We start from the raw sequence: 16,181 nt of genomic DNA, 5'->3' as shown, positions 1-16,181 counted from the left end.
TTTTTCTTACATTTTTCATCCAACAATGCAGTGACCAGCACCATAGCTCTGGGACATTGATGAAGGCATGGTGACTCGTATGTTGGGTGGATTTCCAGGCATCCAAACAGCTGTTTATCAGCCTGCTCAGAATTCATCTTGAAAGTGCAACAACTGTGCCCACTTCCATTGGCCATAAATGGGAATAGATAAGGATGATTAAATATGGCTTGCCATGTGAGTCTAGAGTATATTCTTGATTGCTGTATCACAAAGTGTCCAACGTATGTCTGCAAATTAAAATGTTCACTCAAGTATTGTCTTTCCAACACATACAAAAATTAATACATGTAGGACAAATCCATGATTTTATTTGTACTGGTAATGAACTAGGGTCCTCTCCATGAAAGTAGTGCATATTTTAAAGTGACCGTAAAGTCCAATTTTTAAAATTTGATTAATAAGCCAGTTTATACTTGACTGCTCTGCAATGGGGTTGCACAGAACCACCCCTTACCACCTCTTCTGGGGTCCACCGTTGGCGATCTTGGCTGTCTCCATGGCAAACTGTTTGAAATGGAAGCAGACATGCGGGCTGAGTCAGGCTGTGTGTGTCCATAGACACACATAGTGCAGTGACCCCTTTCTCCCGCTCTTTGTTTACTAGATTTGACTGAGAGCACTAGAAGCCAATAGTTACTACTGTTCTCAGCAAAGTCTGTGAGACCTGGGAGAGAAGACTGGTAACCAGGCACGGTGCTGGATTGATACAGGAGTCTGGTAAATTTTAGGAATGAGGAAGGGGAACATTGTGGAAGATTTTTTACTTTAATGCAGAGAAAGCATTAGTGTTACTAAACCCACAGTAATATCAGTCTGTATATGCAGTAAAACATGCTTGTTCTACTTCTACTCATGCTGGAACCTAAGGGATTAATCCTCCCCATGTGAAGGCTGTTTGTTCCTATCTTCTCTGATCCTCTCCTTTTTCCACAGTCCCCAATTCCATCTGCTGATCAGCCAGAGCCTTGGAAGGGGATGGAAGGAAGGGGGTGGGGGTGGCGCTGGGCAGGTTACACTCTGCACATGCTCAGTTTGGTGTGTATTTAGAGGGGTGTGTGGTGTGCGTTTTTTTTTTTTTTTTTTTTTTTTTTTTTTTTTTTTTTTGGGAGGGTGCATGTGATTAGCACAGGGCCAAATCGGCAGTCAGGGGTCCTAAAGTTCAGAGGGGAATGAAAACTCCTCCTATAAGCTTTAACCAGTTCTCAGCCATACACTGATGGAAGTCACAAGACTGCTATATACTGCTGATGAGAAAGTATTTTGCAGTTTATATTTACTGAAATAATTGCAGTTCCATGTTGTGTACTGTGGGAGACCAGATATAGTGAATGCAGAGTCCTGGGTTTAGTAACACCATAAACCTTAAAGGGGTTGTAAACCCTTGTGTTTTCACCTTAATGCATCCTATGTATTAATGTGAAAAAACTTCTGCCAGTGACCACCCCCCCCCCCCCCTTTTTTTTCCCTTACCTAAGCCCCGTAATTCCCTTGGCGGAGACGCGTTCTCACTCTCTGCACAAGGTCCCCTCTCTTGGATAGATAGCACAGCCGTTGGCTCCCGCTGCAGTCAATTAAATCCAATGACATGGGCACCGGGGCGGAGTCCAGCATTCGTGTCTATGGACGCAAATTCTGGACTCGGGATCATGCCTGCACGGTAACCCCCCTGGGAGAGCGCTTCTCCTAGGGGGTTATCTGATGCAAGGAGAAGCTGCGAGAGCTGTCGAGGGACCCCAGAAGAGGCTGATAGGGGCCACTCTGTGCAAAACGAGCTGCACAGTGGAGGTACGTATGGCATGTTTGTTAAAAAAAAAAAAAAAAGGGAAGGTTTACAATCGCTTTAAGGCCCCTTTCACACATGCGGACAGTATGTCCTTATTTCATCCATCCGTTTGCAGATGAAATACAGACATACATGCATCCCTATGGGATAGCGGGTATCTGCAGATGAACATCCGCTGGCACCCGATATCATCCGCCTCCGCAATGGTCCGATTCTGCAGACGGAAGAAAATCCTATTTTTCTATCTGTCTGCAGAGCGGATTGGATGAACACGGGCAAACTGTGTTCATCCGATCCCCCCCCATAGAGAGCGGAGATCTGACAGGGCAGTCCCTGCACAGTGTGCAGGGACCACCCTGTCATCCGCCGACTCAGCGGGGGTAAATGGAGCGATCCCCACTGAGCAAGCGGATCATTACGGATCCGTCCCATGTGAAAGGGGCCTTAGGCCTCATGCACACTGGATGTTTGCTTCAGATGTGTGTGTTTTTTTTTTTTTTTTTTTTTTTCTACAGTAAATACACTTCCCATCATGTTATCCTATGTATCCATGCACACATAGGCTGTTATCAGCAGTTTTTAATTGGGGGATTTTTTGGATTAAAACATCAAACGCTGATAATTGCCGTTAAACGCTCAAACGTGGCTCACCAGCGTTTAACGTTTTTGATGCATTGAAAAAAGAAAGTTAAGACACTATTGCAAAAAATGTTAAAAAGCATTGAAAAACTCACTGCAAAGCTACCGGCGTTTTTATACCGTTATTTTAATGTCCAATCTGCGTGAGGCCTTAGACTTTCTAACCACTTTAACTCAGTATTTGGAGAGGCTTTAAGTAAAACTATGGACAAGATAAAAAACATTGACGTACGTAATGTCTATGATCTGTCAATATACATATAACTATATAGGACATAGTTTTATTACATGTTGATCCTACTAGTAGATCATTTTTCTTTGTCCATAGTTAGAGCCCAGTAAACTACATTTTATGCCACGTCTCCTGACATATGTCGAAGCCAACCTTTTCTTTGCAATAGTTTTCCAGTCTTATGTCATCAGATATGTCGTTCGCGTAAAATGTGTGTAACTTGTTATAGATGGAATGGGAATCCAAACACCTGTACACCTTGGAGCAGGTGTTGCGGTTTTGAAAAAATGAAATCTGCCCCTTTAGTCTTAAAATATGTAAGGGACACTTTCACACTAATCAGTTTTTCTTCTGTTTACCAAACACCAAAAGTGGAAGAAAAAGTCATGACCATTAAATCCTATGCAACTCTTTACACCAGTCAATTGCATTTTTAAAGGGGTTGTAAACCCTTGTGTTTTTTCACCTTAATGCATCCTATGCATTAGGCCCCTTTCACACATGCGGATGATATGTCCGTATTTCATCCATCCGTTTGCGGATGAAATACGGGCATACGGGGACCGCCCTGTCTGCAGCTGGCTCAGCGGGGACAACGGAGCGATCCCCGCTGAGCGAGTGGATCATCACGGGGCGGATCACTACTGATCCGCCCCGTGTGAAAGAGGCCTTAAGGTGAAAAAACTGTCAGTGAGCGCTCCCAGCCCCCCCCAACACCCGTATTACTTACCTGAGCCCCGTAATTCCCTCGGCAGAGATGCACTCTCCCTCTCTGCATGGGGTCCTTACCCTTGATTGGATAGATTGATAGCAGTGCAGCCATTGGCTCCTGCCGCCGTCAATCAAATCCAATGACCCGGGAGAGAGTCCAGCATTCGTCTATGGTGGCCTCTGGAGCACGCCTGCAGGGTAACCCCTGGGAGGGAGCTTCTCCTAGGGGGTTATCTGAATCGGGGAGGAGTCGCCGAGGGACCCCAGAAGATGATGATTGGGGCCACTCTGTGCAAAACGAGCTGCACAGTGGAGTGAAGTATGACATGTTTGTTTGTTTTTTTTTTAAAAAGGAAGGTTTACAATCACTTTAAAAGTCTTGAATGCTGCATTTTTGGTGCATGTTTGGTGTGGCAAAAAAAAAAAATGCACCAAAACTGCTTTTCCCTATTGAAATGAATGGAGCACAACACCTATTTTTTTTTTTTGGTGCGTTATTTGAGTCGCATGTCTTTCTCAAAAGTGCAAAATGTACTGGAAACATGGAAAAAGGGCATATGTGTTTTTACCGGCTTTTTGCAACCGAGCCGTGTGAAAGAGCCCTAAGAAGCTAAGTGAAGAAAATGGGCATTACCCCATCCAAACATATCACATCAATCCCAATTTTAAAAAGTACAAAGAATTTTATTTATGTTCAATACTAAATATTACCTTGAAGACTAACAGGATTAAAAAAAATGACTATTCTACACATAAAAGGATTATTTTATAAAACACCTTGGACCTTTTATGACTATGAAAAATCTATGGTATATGAGTGTAAAATCTGAAAAATTCCATAAGCATTGGGACTTTAGTGACTTCTAAAACAGCTCGTGATTAATGATTTTTGTAACATTAAGGTTTGTGCCCGCTGAGAGAGAGACCTATTGTGTATTTGTTTCCTTTTTCATACAAATAAGCTGCCTCTACAGGCTTTTGAGCTTCTAGCTTTTTTTTTTTTTTTCTGCCTGGAAACTCCCCTCCCATGTTAGCCAATGTGTCCATGCACACTATGGCTTTTTCAGGAGTTTAAAGGCATATGCTTTTATATACTCGTGTTTTTTTTTTGAGAGGTTTCCAGCAGAAAGACACCCAAGTGCCCAAAGATGCAAGAAAAAGCTCAAAAAACACCCACAAAATAGGAAAAATTAGCTGAGGGGAGGGTTTGTAAAAAACAAAAACAAAAAAAGTAATAAAAATGTGCAGGAGAGCACAAAACACAAGCTTCTTCAAGCTTTTAGGCAGAACAAAAACTGAAATGCATGTAAAAGCAGCCTTTTTTTGGAGCAGCAGTGTGCATGAGCCCCTATAGAAATAACCACTCTGTAGGATGCTATGTGTATACCACTGATTGGAAACGTTACATATGTGAAACCATGAAAGTGATACTAAACACACACTGTTTAATTGACATTGTCTCTTCTATTTCTGTATATGGATGACGTCACTGTAATTAAAAAAAAATCTAAGAACCTTTTTCCTAATCTATATACAGCTGTCACATGACCCGGCTCTTTCCCAGCCTGTCTGCAGGGTAACCTAAGCAGAGGAGCTTCTAGTTCTCTGCTGCTGGTCATATGTTCAAAATAGAGTTTTGGGATACAGCGTAAAAATAATCAAAATATTTTTAAATGGTCATACAAATATATATTTGAAATACAATCATATTATTTTTTGGCAATAACATGCTGTGGGTGGGTTTCTACCATTCATAGGCTGTCATATCTCTGCAGCCTGTGACTTAGGCCGTCCATACATGGTACCAGTCTCAGCTGGTTCAGCAGGAACTGGCCGAGATTCGAGCCGTTAATAGGCAGGCTGAATGCACCAATTTGATCAACTTGGGTACAACTAGCCTGCCCGATTCTCTTGCGATTATCACTAGCGGTTGCTATAGCCACTAGCAGTAATAAGTTTTCCCCTGGCGAGGACAGCTTCCCTTGCCCCTGCTGGGAGCAGGCAATTGCTTGGCAGGAGGGATTCCCCTGTCAGCACTCTGTGTTGATGGGAGAATCGTGCAATTTCTTTCACAGATTACAGGAAACAAATTTGCACAGCGTATGACCTGCCTTAGAATAAGAGGGTGGTGAAACCATCATGAAATCTACATGTAATATCCCACCCCATTGTGTTTAGCTGGTTAGCGGGCATGAAGGAGGAAGGAAGGAGTGGGCTGTCATTTACCACTGTATACACCCACATGTGTTACTATAGTTACATGGGCTGTTCAGATGTAATGGAGAGGGAATAGTCTGAGAAACTCGATGAAAACTGAGCATGTGCAGAGCTGCCACTACAGCTGCAAAATCCCTAGCTGAATTGGAGACCTGAATAGAGGGTGGAAATGGACAGCAGTAGGATCAACCCTGTTTTTTGCAGAATACAGATAAACCTCATAGTGACTGAGTACGGACAGCATGTAATACACTCTTTAATGATAGTTTTTTTTTTTTTTGTTTTTTTTTTTGACGCAAGTTTAGTAACACTTTAATAAAAACCTATAGAGCTTGAAGGATCACTTTAAAAATATTAAAAGCTGCTGACAGATATAATGGTTTGAGTACCAGGCTGTTCTGATCAGAAATACGGACGTGTCCCCATAGTGTCCCCATAGTGTCATACCTGATCTCCAAGCCCTCAACTCCCTTCCTATTAATCCACCACTATGTTCAGAAACCTCCATTAACCAATAAGTGTACTTGGTATGGAAAGGGCTGGAGAATTCTAGGTATGTTCAAGCACACCTTAGGTGAAATGGACCTGCAAATGTAAACCTGGTTAAATGCATAGCCCCCCTCCCCCTCCATGTTTCACTTGACAATAAAAAGAAATCTCTGATCATATTGTAGGACATTGTTCTCTGGGATAAATGTTTCATTCGCTTATCTCAACTTCATGTCAGTGGAAGGCTCTATGGTGGGAGCATTTACTGAGCACAGAGACACTCCCATCCTGTGTTCCCATACATGAAGTGTTATGTGAAATGTGTCATTTGATTTCTGCAGGGTCATGGGTGTTTTAGCTGTCTGGTTCTCAAAGCCAGTCTTTTTGTTCTAGGTTTATAACTTATTACTGTAAGAGGATGGTGTGTGCTTCTGAGTTCGTATGTTATAGCTTTGATTAGAGAACACTGATACTGCTTTTTGAGAAATCGGTTTAGTTTTTTTTTTTTTTTTGACTGTTCCATATATTTGTTGAATGTAGTTATCATGATCACACTGTTTTTGTTTTTTTGGAAGGCAGCTTGAAGTGGTTGTAAACCCTTACAAACCACTTTGACCTACAGGTAAGCCTAGATTAAGGCTTACCTGTAGGTCCAAGAAATATCTCCTAAACCTATACGGTTTAGGAGATATTTACAAAAAGACAGCCACTGCTGTCTACGGCGCAGGCGCTCTGAGCATGCCGCTGCTAACGGCGGTATGCCGTTAGTGGTGGCTCCCGTGCGCATCTCACAGCGCCGTAGCAGCAATACCCGGAAGAAGATGGATGCTTTGTGCTACAGGGGACAGCGGTGACATCGCTGGCTCCTGTGTCAGGTAAGTGACCCCTAATGGGCTACTATGCGATGCATAGTGGCCCATTATTATGCTTTACCTTTGCAGGGAGACAAAGAGGAAGTAAACCCATCAGGGTTTTACTTCCTCTTTAAAGCCCAGTTGAACCCGCTAAAGTTATTAAGTATAATCTTGTCAGGGTGCATATACAGTAATGAAATGTCTCTGGTCTGGTAAGTACTGTAGTACCATTCACACTTGAGTGAAGTGTATTACGTAACCCTGGGGCTTTTTTTTTTTGGGGGGGAAATTAAGTTGCATGGAAGCTTCTTTGGGCCAAGGATGGCACATTATTTTCCTCAGACACTTATGTGAGAGCCTGAAAAATGTGCACGTTTGGATGGGGTCTGTCAAAACCTCCCCACATGTTTTTCAGGACCTACCGTTAGAAAACGTCACTTCCGCCCATACCTCTTAAGGCTGGGTTCACACTGAAGCGATGCGGGAACGCCGCGAATCCGCTGCGGGTTCCCACATCGCATACCTCCCACCGGCAGTTCACACTGCCCTATGCGGACTGCTGGGAGTGTCAGTGAAACCTTAATGACACCCCCAGATCAGTTCGCATATCGCAGTGCGATCTGCAAACTCGGACAGGAATCGGATCGCATGGTGTGAACACCCATGTGATCAGATTCTGCTGCGTATCAAAAAAAGGGTCCCGTGCGAGTTTGCGGCGGGTGCGATGTGAATTCAGCCATACTATCTGTATGGCTGAACTCGCATCGCACAGAGATCAGATGTTTCATAGTTTCATAGTTAGCAAGGTTGAATAAAGACACCAATCCATCCAGTTCAACCTGAGTGAGTGGCTACAATTGTCCTTATCCCTGTACATTGGACACTCACATCAGTCCCTACCCTCAATGAGCCCACAATCCAAGGTCCCCATTCATATACTAAGGCCAATTTTGGATAGAAGCCAATTAACCTACCTGCATGTCTTTGGATTGTGGGAGGAAACTGGAATACCCAGAGGAAACCCACGAAGGCACAGGGAGAACATGCAAACTCCAAGCAGGTAGTGTCGTGGTGGGGATTTGAACCAGCGACCTTCTTACTGCTAGGTGAGAGTGCTAACCACTACACCACTGTGCCGCCCACGTGCGAATCACATCCGGGTCCTTAAGTGGTTAATGCAGGGCTCGTCAAATCCCAGACTTGAAGTCGACATAGCGACAAGAAATTGTGTCCTGGTGCCTGGGCTTTAGTTAGCCCATTCACCATTGCAGGGATGCACAACTTGTATCGCGCGGGACAGGCAGTTCTAGGCATCAGACAAGTCGTTTTTTTTTTCTCTAAATTTTAGCCCACAGCAGGACTCGCTTGTCAGGTGGAAGAATTCCACAGGATTGCTTCCGCACATGGGGGTAAAGTGTCCCCCCCCCCCCCCATGTACACCAGGTTCCGCTTGCCCATCTGCACACACATCCACTCTCCTCCCCATATTGTTCCTTACCCAAAAGCGCCATGTATGATGTCACTTTCGGGTCCCCATTGATAGTTTCCCAGTCCATCGAGGGAAAGAATGTAATGCAAGAACTGACTACTGCATTATGTACTGTGGAGCACAGGGGAGATAGGCGTGGTCTTTTAGACCCGACATGTCTCATTACAGAGAACCTCTCACAAAAAAAAATCATCATACTTTGTCTCCTATGTGATGGGGAAAAAAAAATGTAAAATATATATATTTTTTTATTCTAAAATAAAATTTTACACACACACACACACACACACACACACACACACACACACACACACACACACTGTCAATGCATGCCTTGGGGTGCCTACACATGAAAATGTTGATTGTGATACATGTTGCATATCGCTACGCACGTGTACAAATTGGCTCCCAACTTTTTTTTTTTTTGCTGGCTCCTAGATTCAAAGCAAATTTGTCCAGCCCTGGTTTAATGTTATGTGGTATTAGACAATTGTTGCTTTGTGGTGTGAATGAGCCCTTACACAGGGTAGAGTTTCCTTCTTCCCCCTATAAGGTTTGGTGCTATGTGAATGACTTGATTGTCCTCAGATCTTGCAGGATGGCAGTAACTAGAGATGTTTCTGGATCATTTCATTCTCTGTGTGGCATGTCGAGGACAACCTTCTTCCTGTTTCCAAGTGACTTTTGTCTTCCCTCCAATTTGTGTAAGCAGATATTTAATACATGATATGAAACCTTATTCTAGGGGGTTTTATGTTTTAAATTCTAATTAAAAGCAGTTACAAAATGATTAACACCCCCCCCCCCCCCCCCCCAAGCTGATAAAAGATAATAGCGTATTCATTTTAGGGGATAATTTAACACAGTAATACGTAATCTGTAGATTTACGACAACCTGGGGTACAGTCCAGTCCTCTTCCCAGCTGTAGAATGTGGGCACTGGGCAGGCACTCTTACAAGCATCCCTGTCCTGTTCTAATGACATATCTGCTGGTCCTACAGGTCACCAGTCCTCATGGCTTCTGGACTACTACAAGTTTGGGAAGAATCATAGAAAATTGCTACATGCTGATAATTCTCTGGCTCCATTGAAGGGAAAGTCCAGATTTATGTATGCTGTGTACTGTAAAATGTGTGGTGAACATTTTTGCAGCAATTTATAATGACCTCTCTAAATTTTGTATCCTCAGATCCTTTAATTTCTCTGAGTCCGCCGTGTCTCACAGAAGAGGACCGTTCCAGTTTTGAAGCAATCCGAACAATTCACAAACAAATGGATGATGACAATGATGGGGGCATTGAAGTGGAGGAAAGTGTTGATGTGAGTGGAATCATTTCTTCCCAAACATGCTGACAAGTACTTAATCTGGCATAACCTATAGTGCTTGCATTGATGTTTTATGATTACATTCATGTTATTGCTTTATTAAATGATAGACCTGTTACAGCTGATTACTGATCTGTGTATATACCGTATAAAGTACTTTATGTAGGTGATAACCGCTACATTGATTACCTATGTTGCCTGTGCAGTGTTTTGTTATTAGCACTGGTCATTTAATGAACACGCTTGTGTTTTTTTTTTTTTTTTTTTTTTTTTTTTTCCCCTCTGCTTTAGCGCTGACTTTTGCTCTGTTCAAAACTTGGAACAAAGCTGTACATTTTTGTGTATGGCTCGTATCACACCAGCGATTCTATTGCTGGCTGGTCCTTCCTGTTCATTCCTGCAGATCTGAGAACATCTATATACAAAAATGAAGTGCAGTACATCCTGTGCTGGAGTACAGCAACTATAGAGATGGATGGGAATTGCCTGTGTTATGTGGTTTCTGTAAGAGATACTTTCTACCATAAGAAACTGCACAAGTGTGATGGCTGCCTTAAAAGCTAGATCTGGAATATCTCTTAATATTTTTTCAGGGGAGTGGACATGATCTCCTGACTGGATTGAAACTCCCTGGAAATCTGATCACCAATTTGTTATATTTCTAGCGGTGTTCTTTACAGGGATGGATACAGTTAATTTTTGCCAGTGATAAAACCGACTCAGCCGAAAAATGTATTGTAGCTGGTCAAGTTTATCACTGGGGGGGGGTGATACCTTCTTGCTAGGACTATAGAAGCATCCTTAGAACTTTTGGACAATAAACCTTAGTCATGCAATCCACAATGCAATAAATGAAAATGGGTATTTAGGTTAACGTTTACCATTTTTCTGCCAAGCCCCGCCTCCCATCTTTCACCTCGGGTCACATGGAACATTTTTGCAGTTTCACTTTTTTGCTGTTTTCAGTTTATTTACAACTTGTTAGTAAAAGACCCCCAAATCATATATTTTTGAAAACACAGGACTTGTTGAATTGAAAAGATTGTGCTATTGATTTTGTACTCCCCACTATAAATCAACTGCAACCTACTTAAAGTGGGTGTATAGTTTTTTTTTTTTTTTTTTTTTACCTACAGGTAAGCCTATAATAAGGCTTACCTGTAGGTAAAAAAAAAATCTCCTAAACCTGTATGGTTTAGGAGATATTCCCCTCGCAATGACCCGCTAACTGCAGCGGCACATGCGCACCAGGGTTTCTTGGCTGAAAGCTCAGCAGACGCCGGACCCTGCCGGAAAGAAATCTCCCGCACGCATGCGGCCACTCACAGCGCCAGAGCCGCGATACCCGGAAGACGCGTCAAGGGAACACGACGGCTCCCTCGGCGTGGATCGGGTGAGGGCCTCGTTCTAAGGTAAGTATTTCATAATGAGCGGTGCATACTAGCTCGTTATGCCTTTTGCCTTACAGGTCTGAAAAAAAAGTCAGCAAGTTTACTCCCGCTTTAAGTGTGAACCTAGCCTACCACGGGAAGTGTTAGATTCCATTCACATTAGTGTGTCTCCAAAGTCGTTGGATTTCTAGTGCGACTTTGGGTGCATCTTTGATCCGATTTTACCACCTCTGGACCAAAGTCACATCAAAAGTTGCACCAAAGTAGTGTAGGCTCCTTTTTCAAAGTCATGAGTGCTATTGAAAATAAGGGCTGTGATCTGTCATGCAACATTGAGGTCTGTCCAGATTACCAGGTGAGAAAGATGGGGGGGCAAAAGCCTAATACAAGAGAAAGTATTCACCTTGTTTAAGGTTTGGTAAACTGCAATATGACGTTTTTTGGTTTTGGCTTTAGTACCGCTGTAATTACGCCAATCTGAGGTTTGGGATGTCTCCTGACTCCTTTCTCTGGGTATCCTGGATGAGAACTTTTTAATGAAGGTGCCCAACAAGTAGTAGAATCCAGTACATAAATACCCACCACCCAGGTCCACCTAAGCTGACAATAGCCTTATTCTTTCATATGAAAAATGTCTTTATTTATGATTTTCTTTCTTAAAGTAATAGAAGTGCTTATTAATGTTATCAATTTAAAAATCTGCTTCTGTATATAAAGCTGAAGATTTCAAAAGTAATATAGTAGTATAGACAATGTTTTGATTTTAAAACCCAAGCTTGAGAGGGTCCCACTCGTGAGAGCTTACCGTCTAAAGTGTTTTCATCTAAGTAGCTCTCTGAAGGCAGTGGCAGGTAAATTGAAAATTCTTTTCAGATTATTGCAGTATCTGTTGCCAAGTCTGCAATATGTTTGTTCTAAACCTTCCAAATCAGCTTATGGTCTTAATTCCAGGGTTATGGATTGTAATATTAAGGGGGCGTGAAGTATTTGATAGCAAAAAAAAACACAAAATTAAAGGGCCAGTGCATCCAAAAGTAACATTTTAGTTGTAGATGGAGTTAAGTCTCACTTTAACAATCATGTTCAGCAGCCATATAAATATTGATTTTGAAAAGCACATTAGTGTTGCATTAAAGTATAACTAAAGTCAAAACTTTTGTTTTTAAGCTTTGGATAAAGTGGAGAGGCGTTTGAACACTTGTCAGTTTTTATTGCTGTCTGTGCCCCCTTTAGGGAGATTCCCCTCCTATTTCTACTGTTTACCATTATCATTAAAAGTAAAGAAAATCCCAAATTTTGTGTTGTCTCCAGAAAAGTAATAGAGGGAAGATCTTCCAATGGAGGCGCTAGTTCTGGCTCCCCAAGCATTTCTGTTAATGCACAGAGATTTCCTCTCACTTCTTGTTATAGGACAGGAAGAGAAGGGAAATCTCTGCAATGGGACATAGATGGCGGAAAAAAAAATCTGATGGGGGTTATAGCTTTTATAGTTTTGCCTATAGTTTTACATTAAGTTTGAGTGTGCTTTCCTTTGCTGAAATGATAGTTAAGAGCCCCTTAAAATAAATCTGTTTTGCCCATTTAGTGCACATCAATAGCTTTCACTTTACCGCCAGTGGCTTATACCTCCCTTTGCTCCCCCGCATGACTGTGACATAGATGAGGGGAGGGGAACATCAGGCTTATTTAAAGCCAGGTACACACTACTGGGTTGCACGTAAAAATAAAAAAATAAAAAAAAAATAAAAATAAAAGACGGTTCTGGTCTGAGCCACTGTACTAACCATGTGAGGTTAGTTCAGTGTTCTCCCATGCTGATCCCCCCCCAAGAACACTCCGATCAGCACTTTCTGCCATTGGCTGGTTTTCCAGCATGCATGCCGACAGACCGGCATACTCAAGGGCCAAATGTTGACAGTTTTTTTTTTAACTGTCCATTGTCTCCTGTCATTATAAACACCTGCCGGGCCCGACATTAAAGTGAACCTTTGCTTTATCCTACATAGAGAAACCTAAGCTTCCCAATAATATATAAAGAAAAGTGGAACTGTAGGTCTGCTGCTCTTTTCCATAATGAGCCGACTCTCCTCACTACTTGTCCTCCAGTGCCAACTGTTCAGTGATGTCTATTGCTCCATCCCCCAGCCATCACTGTTTCCCATTGATGCTACTGGGCCTTCAGCCTTCCTTTACATCCAATTATGTACCTTGCACACAAGGGCTACGTCTTGGCATCTGGGTCCATTCTTTGTATCTTACGGATGCCAATAATGGGCTGGAAGAGCGCGCTGCAAGAGGAATTTAAAAAAAAAATTTTATACTAACGACAAATAGTCCATTTTCTTTTCAAGGGAAGTTGTACTTTGCAAGGAAATTTTCCCCAGAGTTTAGGTAAATTTAGAAAGATTATATGATGTGCTGGTTTTAGCTAATACATTGTACCCACTTGTGTTGCCATGTTCTAGCTTTTAGGCTAGGTTCACACGGCTGTGATCTGATTTTAATCAGATTGTCAGTGCAATTTATGTAGCACAGCTTGGATGTGATTGGTTTATTATATGGGGCCAAAATTGCGCTGGCATCACATCATGGTAATACATAAACCTTTTCCAAAATCGTTGTGTTGAGTGGCATCGAAGTGAATGGGCAACATTGTCACGCGATTCTGTACAACGCCAGTCTCATTGGAATTTGCGTCAATGTAGTAATAGTGCTTCTCCCAGTTGTATACAGACTTCTGTCCCTCTCTTTGTACTGAATTTGGGTGACCTGCTCAAGCTTCCCACAGGTGCCATGTAAAGTGTTGGCTCATATGATTATTCGGTCATCAGGTTTTCTGAAACCTCTTAAAGCTCTAAGACCCCTTTCACACCAGGGCGTTTTGCAGGCGCTATAGCGTTAGAAATAGCACCTGCAATCCGCCCTAAAGAAGCTGCACCATTGTGTGTAGTGTGAAAGCCCAAGGGCTTTCACATCACAGCGGTGTGCTGGCAGGACGTCAGAAAAAAGTCCCGCCAGCAGCTTTTTTGGAGCGGTGAAGGAGCGGTGTGTTTACCGCTCCTCCACCGCTGCTCCCCTTTGAAATCAATGGGGCAGCGCTGTAATACCGCCGGCAAAACGCCGCTATTGCGGCATATTGCCGGCTGTTTTAACCCTTTCTCAGCTGCTAGCGGGGGTAAAAGCGTCCTGCTAGCGGCCTAAATGCGCCGCAAATCTGGCGGTAAAACGCCGCTAAAAATAGCGGCGTTTTACCGCTGACGCAATGGGCGGTGTGGTGTGAAAGGGGTCTACTTTTTTTCTTTTTTTTTTCCCTTAAGTGCTGTGAATGTTTTTATGAAGTTGAGAAACACAACCTGTGATTTTATCTTTTATAATGTTATCATATTACTTGGGATAGTAATGTTTTAGCTGGCTCATCAGTTTGAGCTGTGTGAAATTTGGGGAAGAGTGATTTTATCTCCGCTTTTCTTAAAGTGACTATCAGAGCTGTTGAGTTTGCTAGCCGTAGATGTCTTGTATACATGGCTTCTTGAAATTATCACTAAAATCAATGAAATTGGGATCTGTAAAATACCCAGCGCTAGGCCTATATAATGTCACATGAAGGAAGCGCTCGTGTCACCGATGTGTGTATCCGTCGTGTGCGTGTATAGCCTGCTATTTTTTTATTCCCCCCTGCCCGGCTTTCATTTACCAGTGACCCTCCTTTCAGTCCTTGTAGCTGCAATACAGGATACAGGTATTCTGCTTGAGTTGGTTTCGTTCATTAATTGCTTCTATATGGAACATGGGTCATATTTTGCCTATGCAAATAGAGTATGCTGTAAAGTACACCTGTTCAAATATTTACCTATAAGCAAACTTTTACCTTTCTAAAATAAGCCCGTTTTAGAATTCCTGGTCTGCGTGTAAGCTATGGTTTCTATTTTAAAAGCCAGTCCTTTTATAAAAGATATGGTTAGACCTGGTGTGAAAGGAAAGCAGCAAGTACAGAAGTATTGATGAAAATGTGCCAAAATCTGGAAGCCGAGGAGAGCAGTTGGGGCAGAAATGCAGCAGAGCAGACTGGCACTTTTAGGTTTCAACTCTTGGTTTTGTGGCTTAAAGAGGAAGTAAAGCCTCTGAAAAAAAAAAAATACACCCTGCAAGCCAAAGGCATAATGAGCTAGTATGCATAGCATACTAGCTCATTATGAATTGGCTGAGATCGAAGCCCTCACTCGCCTCCTATCCTGGAGTGACTTCCGGGTATCGAGGCTCCGGCGCTGTGATTTGCCAGAGCCGCGATGACGTCACTTCCATGCTTGCGCCACCACTAACGGCATGATCGCTGTTAGAAACGGCACGCTCAGTGCGCATGAGCCGTAGACGTCGGTGCTGCTATTTCTGCAAATATGGTTTGGGAAATATTTCTTGCACCTACAGGTAAGCCTTAATCTAGGTTTACCTCTAGGTTAAAGTGGTTGTAATTAGGGCCGAAACAATGAATCGATTAATCATCAACTAATCGATTATGAAATTAATCAATTATTATTTTCTTAATCGATTAATCGGCAACTAACCTAATGGGGTTAAAAAAAACTAATATGAACCCTTTATAGTACAAAAAGCAATTCACTACTGTAAATATAACTTTCACCATACCATATTAAAAAATGAACCCCTTACAGTAGCGATTATTTTCTCTTTTTGTACCAATTTTAGTTTTTTTAACCTCATTATGTTACTAAACATCTCAGGCCTGGGTCACACCACCGTGTTTGTTGGTGCTTTTTGCAGAAACACGCTACAGTTCATTTACATGGTTTCCTATGGGACACATTCACATCCATAACTTTTTTTTCAACTGCTGCGTATTTGGAAAAGACAAGGACTTTTTTTTTTAAGACAAAACTGTGCTATTTTGTTTTTTTGGTTCAATATACTTCAATGGAGAAGCTGCAGAAAAGCATGTAATGTGTTTTTGCAGAAATTTGTGTGTTTTTAATCTGCCCAACAAATTGGCCA

General features: G+C 42.3%; 1 protein-coding gene across 2 annotated transcripts in view; it reads left to right on the top strand.

Annotated features, from left to right (window-relative positions):
- STIM2 (stromal interaction molecule 2) overlaps positions 1 to 16,181 on the top strand; it is a 139,138-nt gene that overhangs the window by 41,386 nt on the left and 81,571 nt on the right. For both annotated transcript variants that reach the window (XM_077477675.1, XM_077477676.1), the window contains exon 2: positions 9,647 to 9,777. In XM_077477675.1, coding sequence (XP_077333801.1) covers positions 9,647 to 9,777 — 131 coding nt within the window. The remainder of the gene's footprint in view (positions 1 to 9,646; positions 9,778 to 16,181) is intronic.

This window comes from Lithobates pipiens, unplaced genomic scaffold, assembly GCF_037356315.1.
Source record: "Lithobates pipiens isolate NorthernLeopardFrog02 unplaced genomic scaffold, aLitPip1_a1.2 Scaffold_13, whole genome shotgun sequence".
Lineage (NCBI taxonomy): Eukaryota > Metazoa > Chordata > Amphibia > Anura > Ranidae > Lithobates > Lithobates pipiens.
The sequence above is the reverse complement of the archived record's forward strand: the minus strand, read 5'-3'. Positions and strand labels throughout refer to the sequence as shown.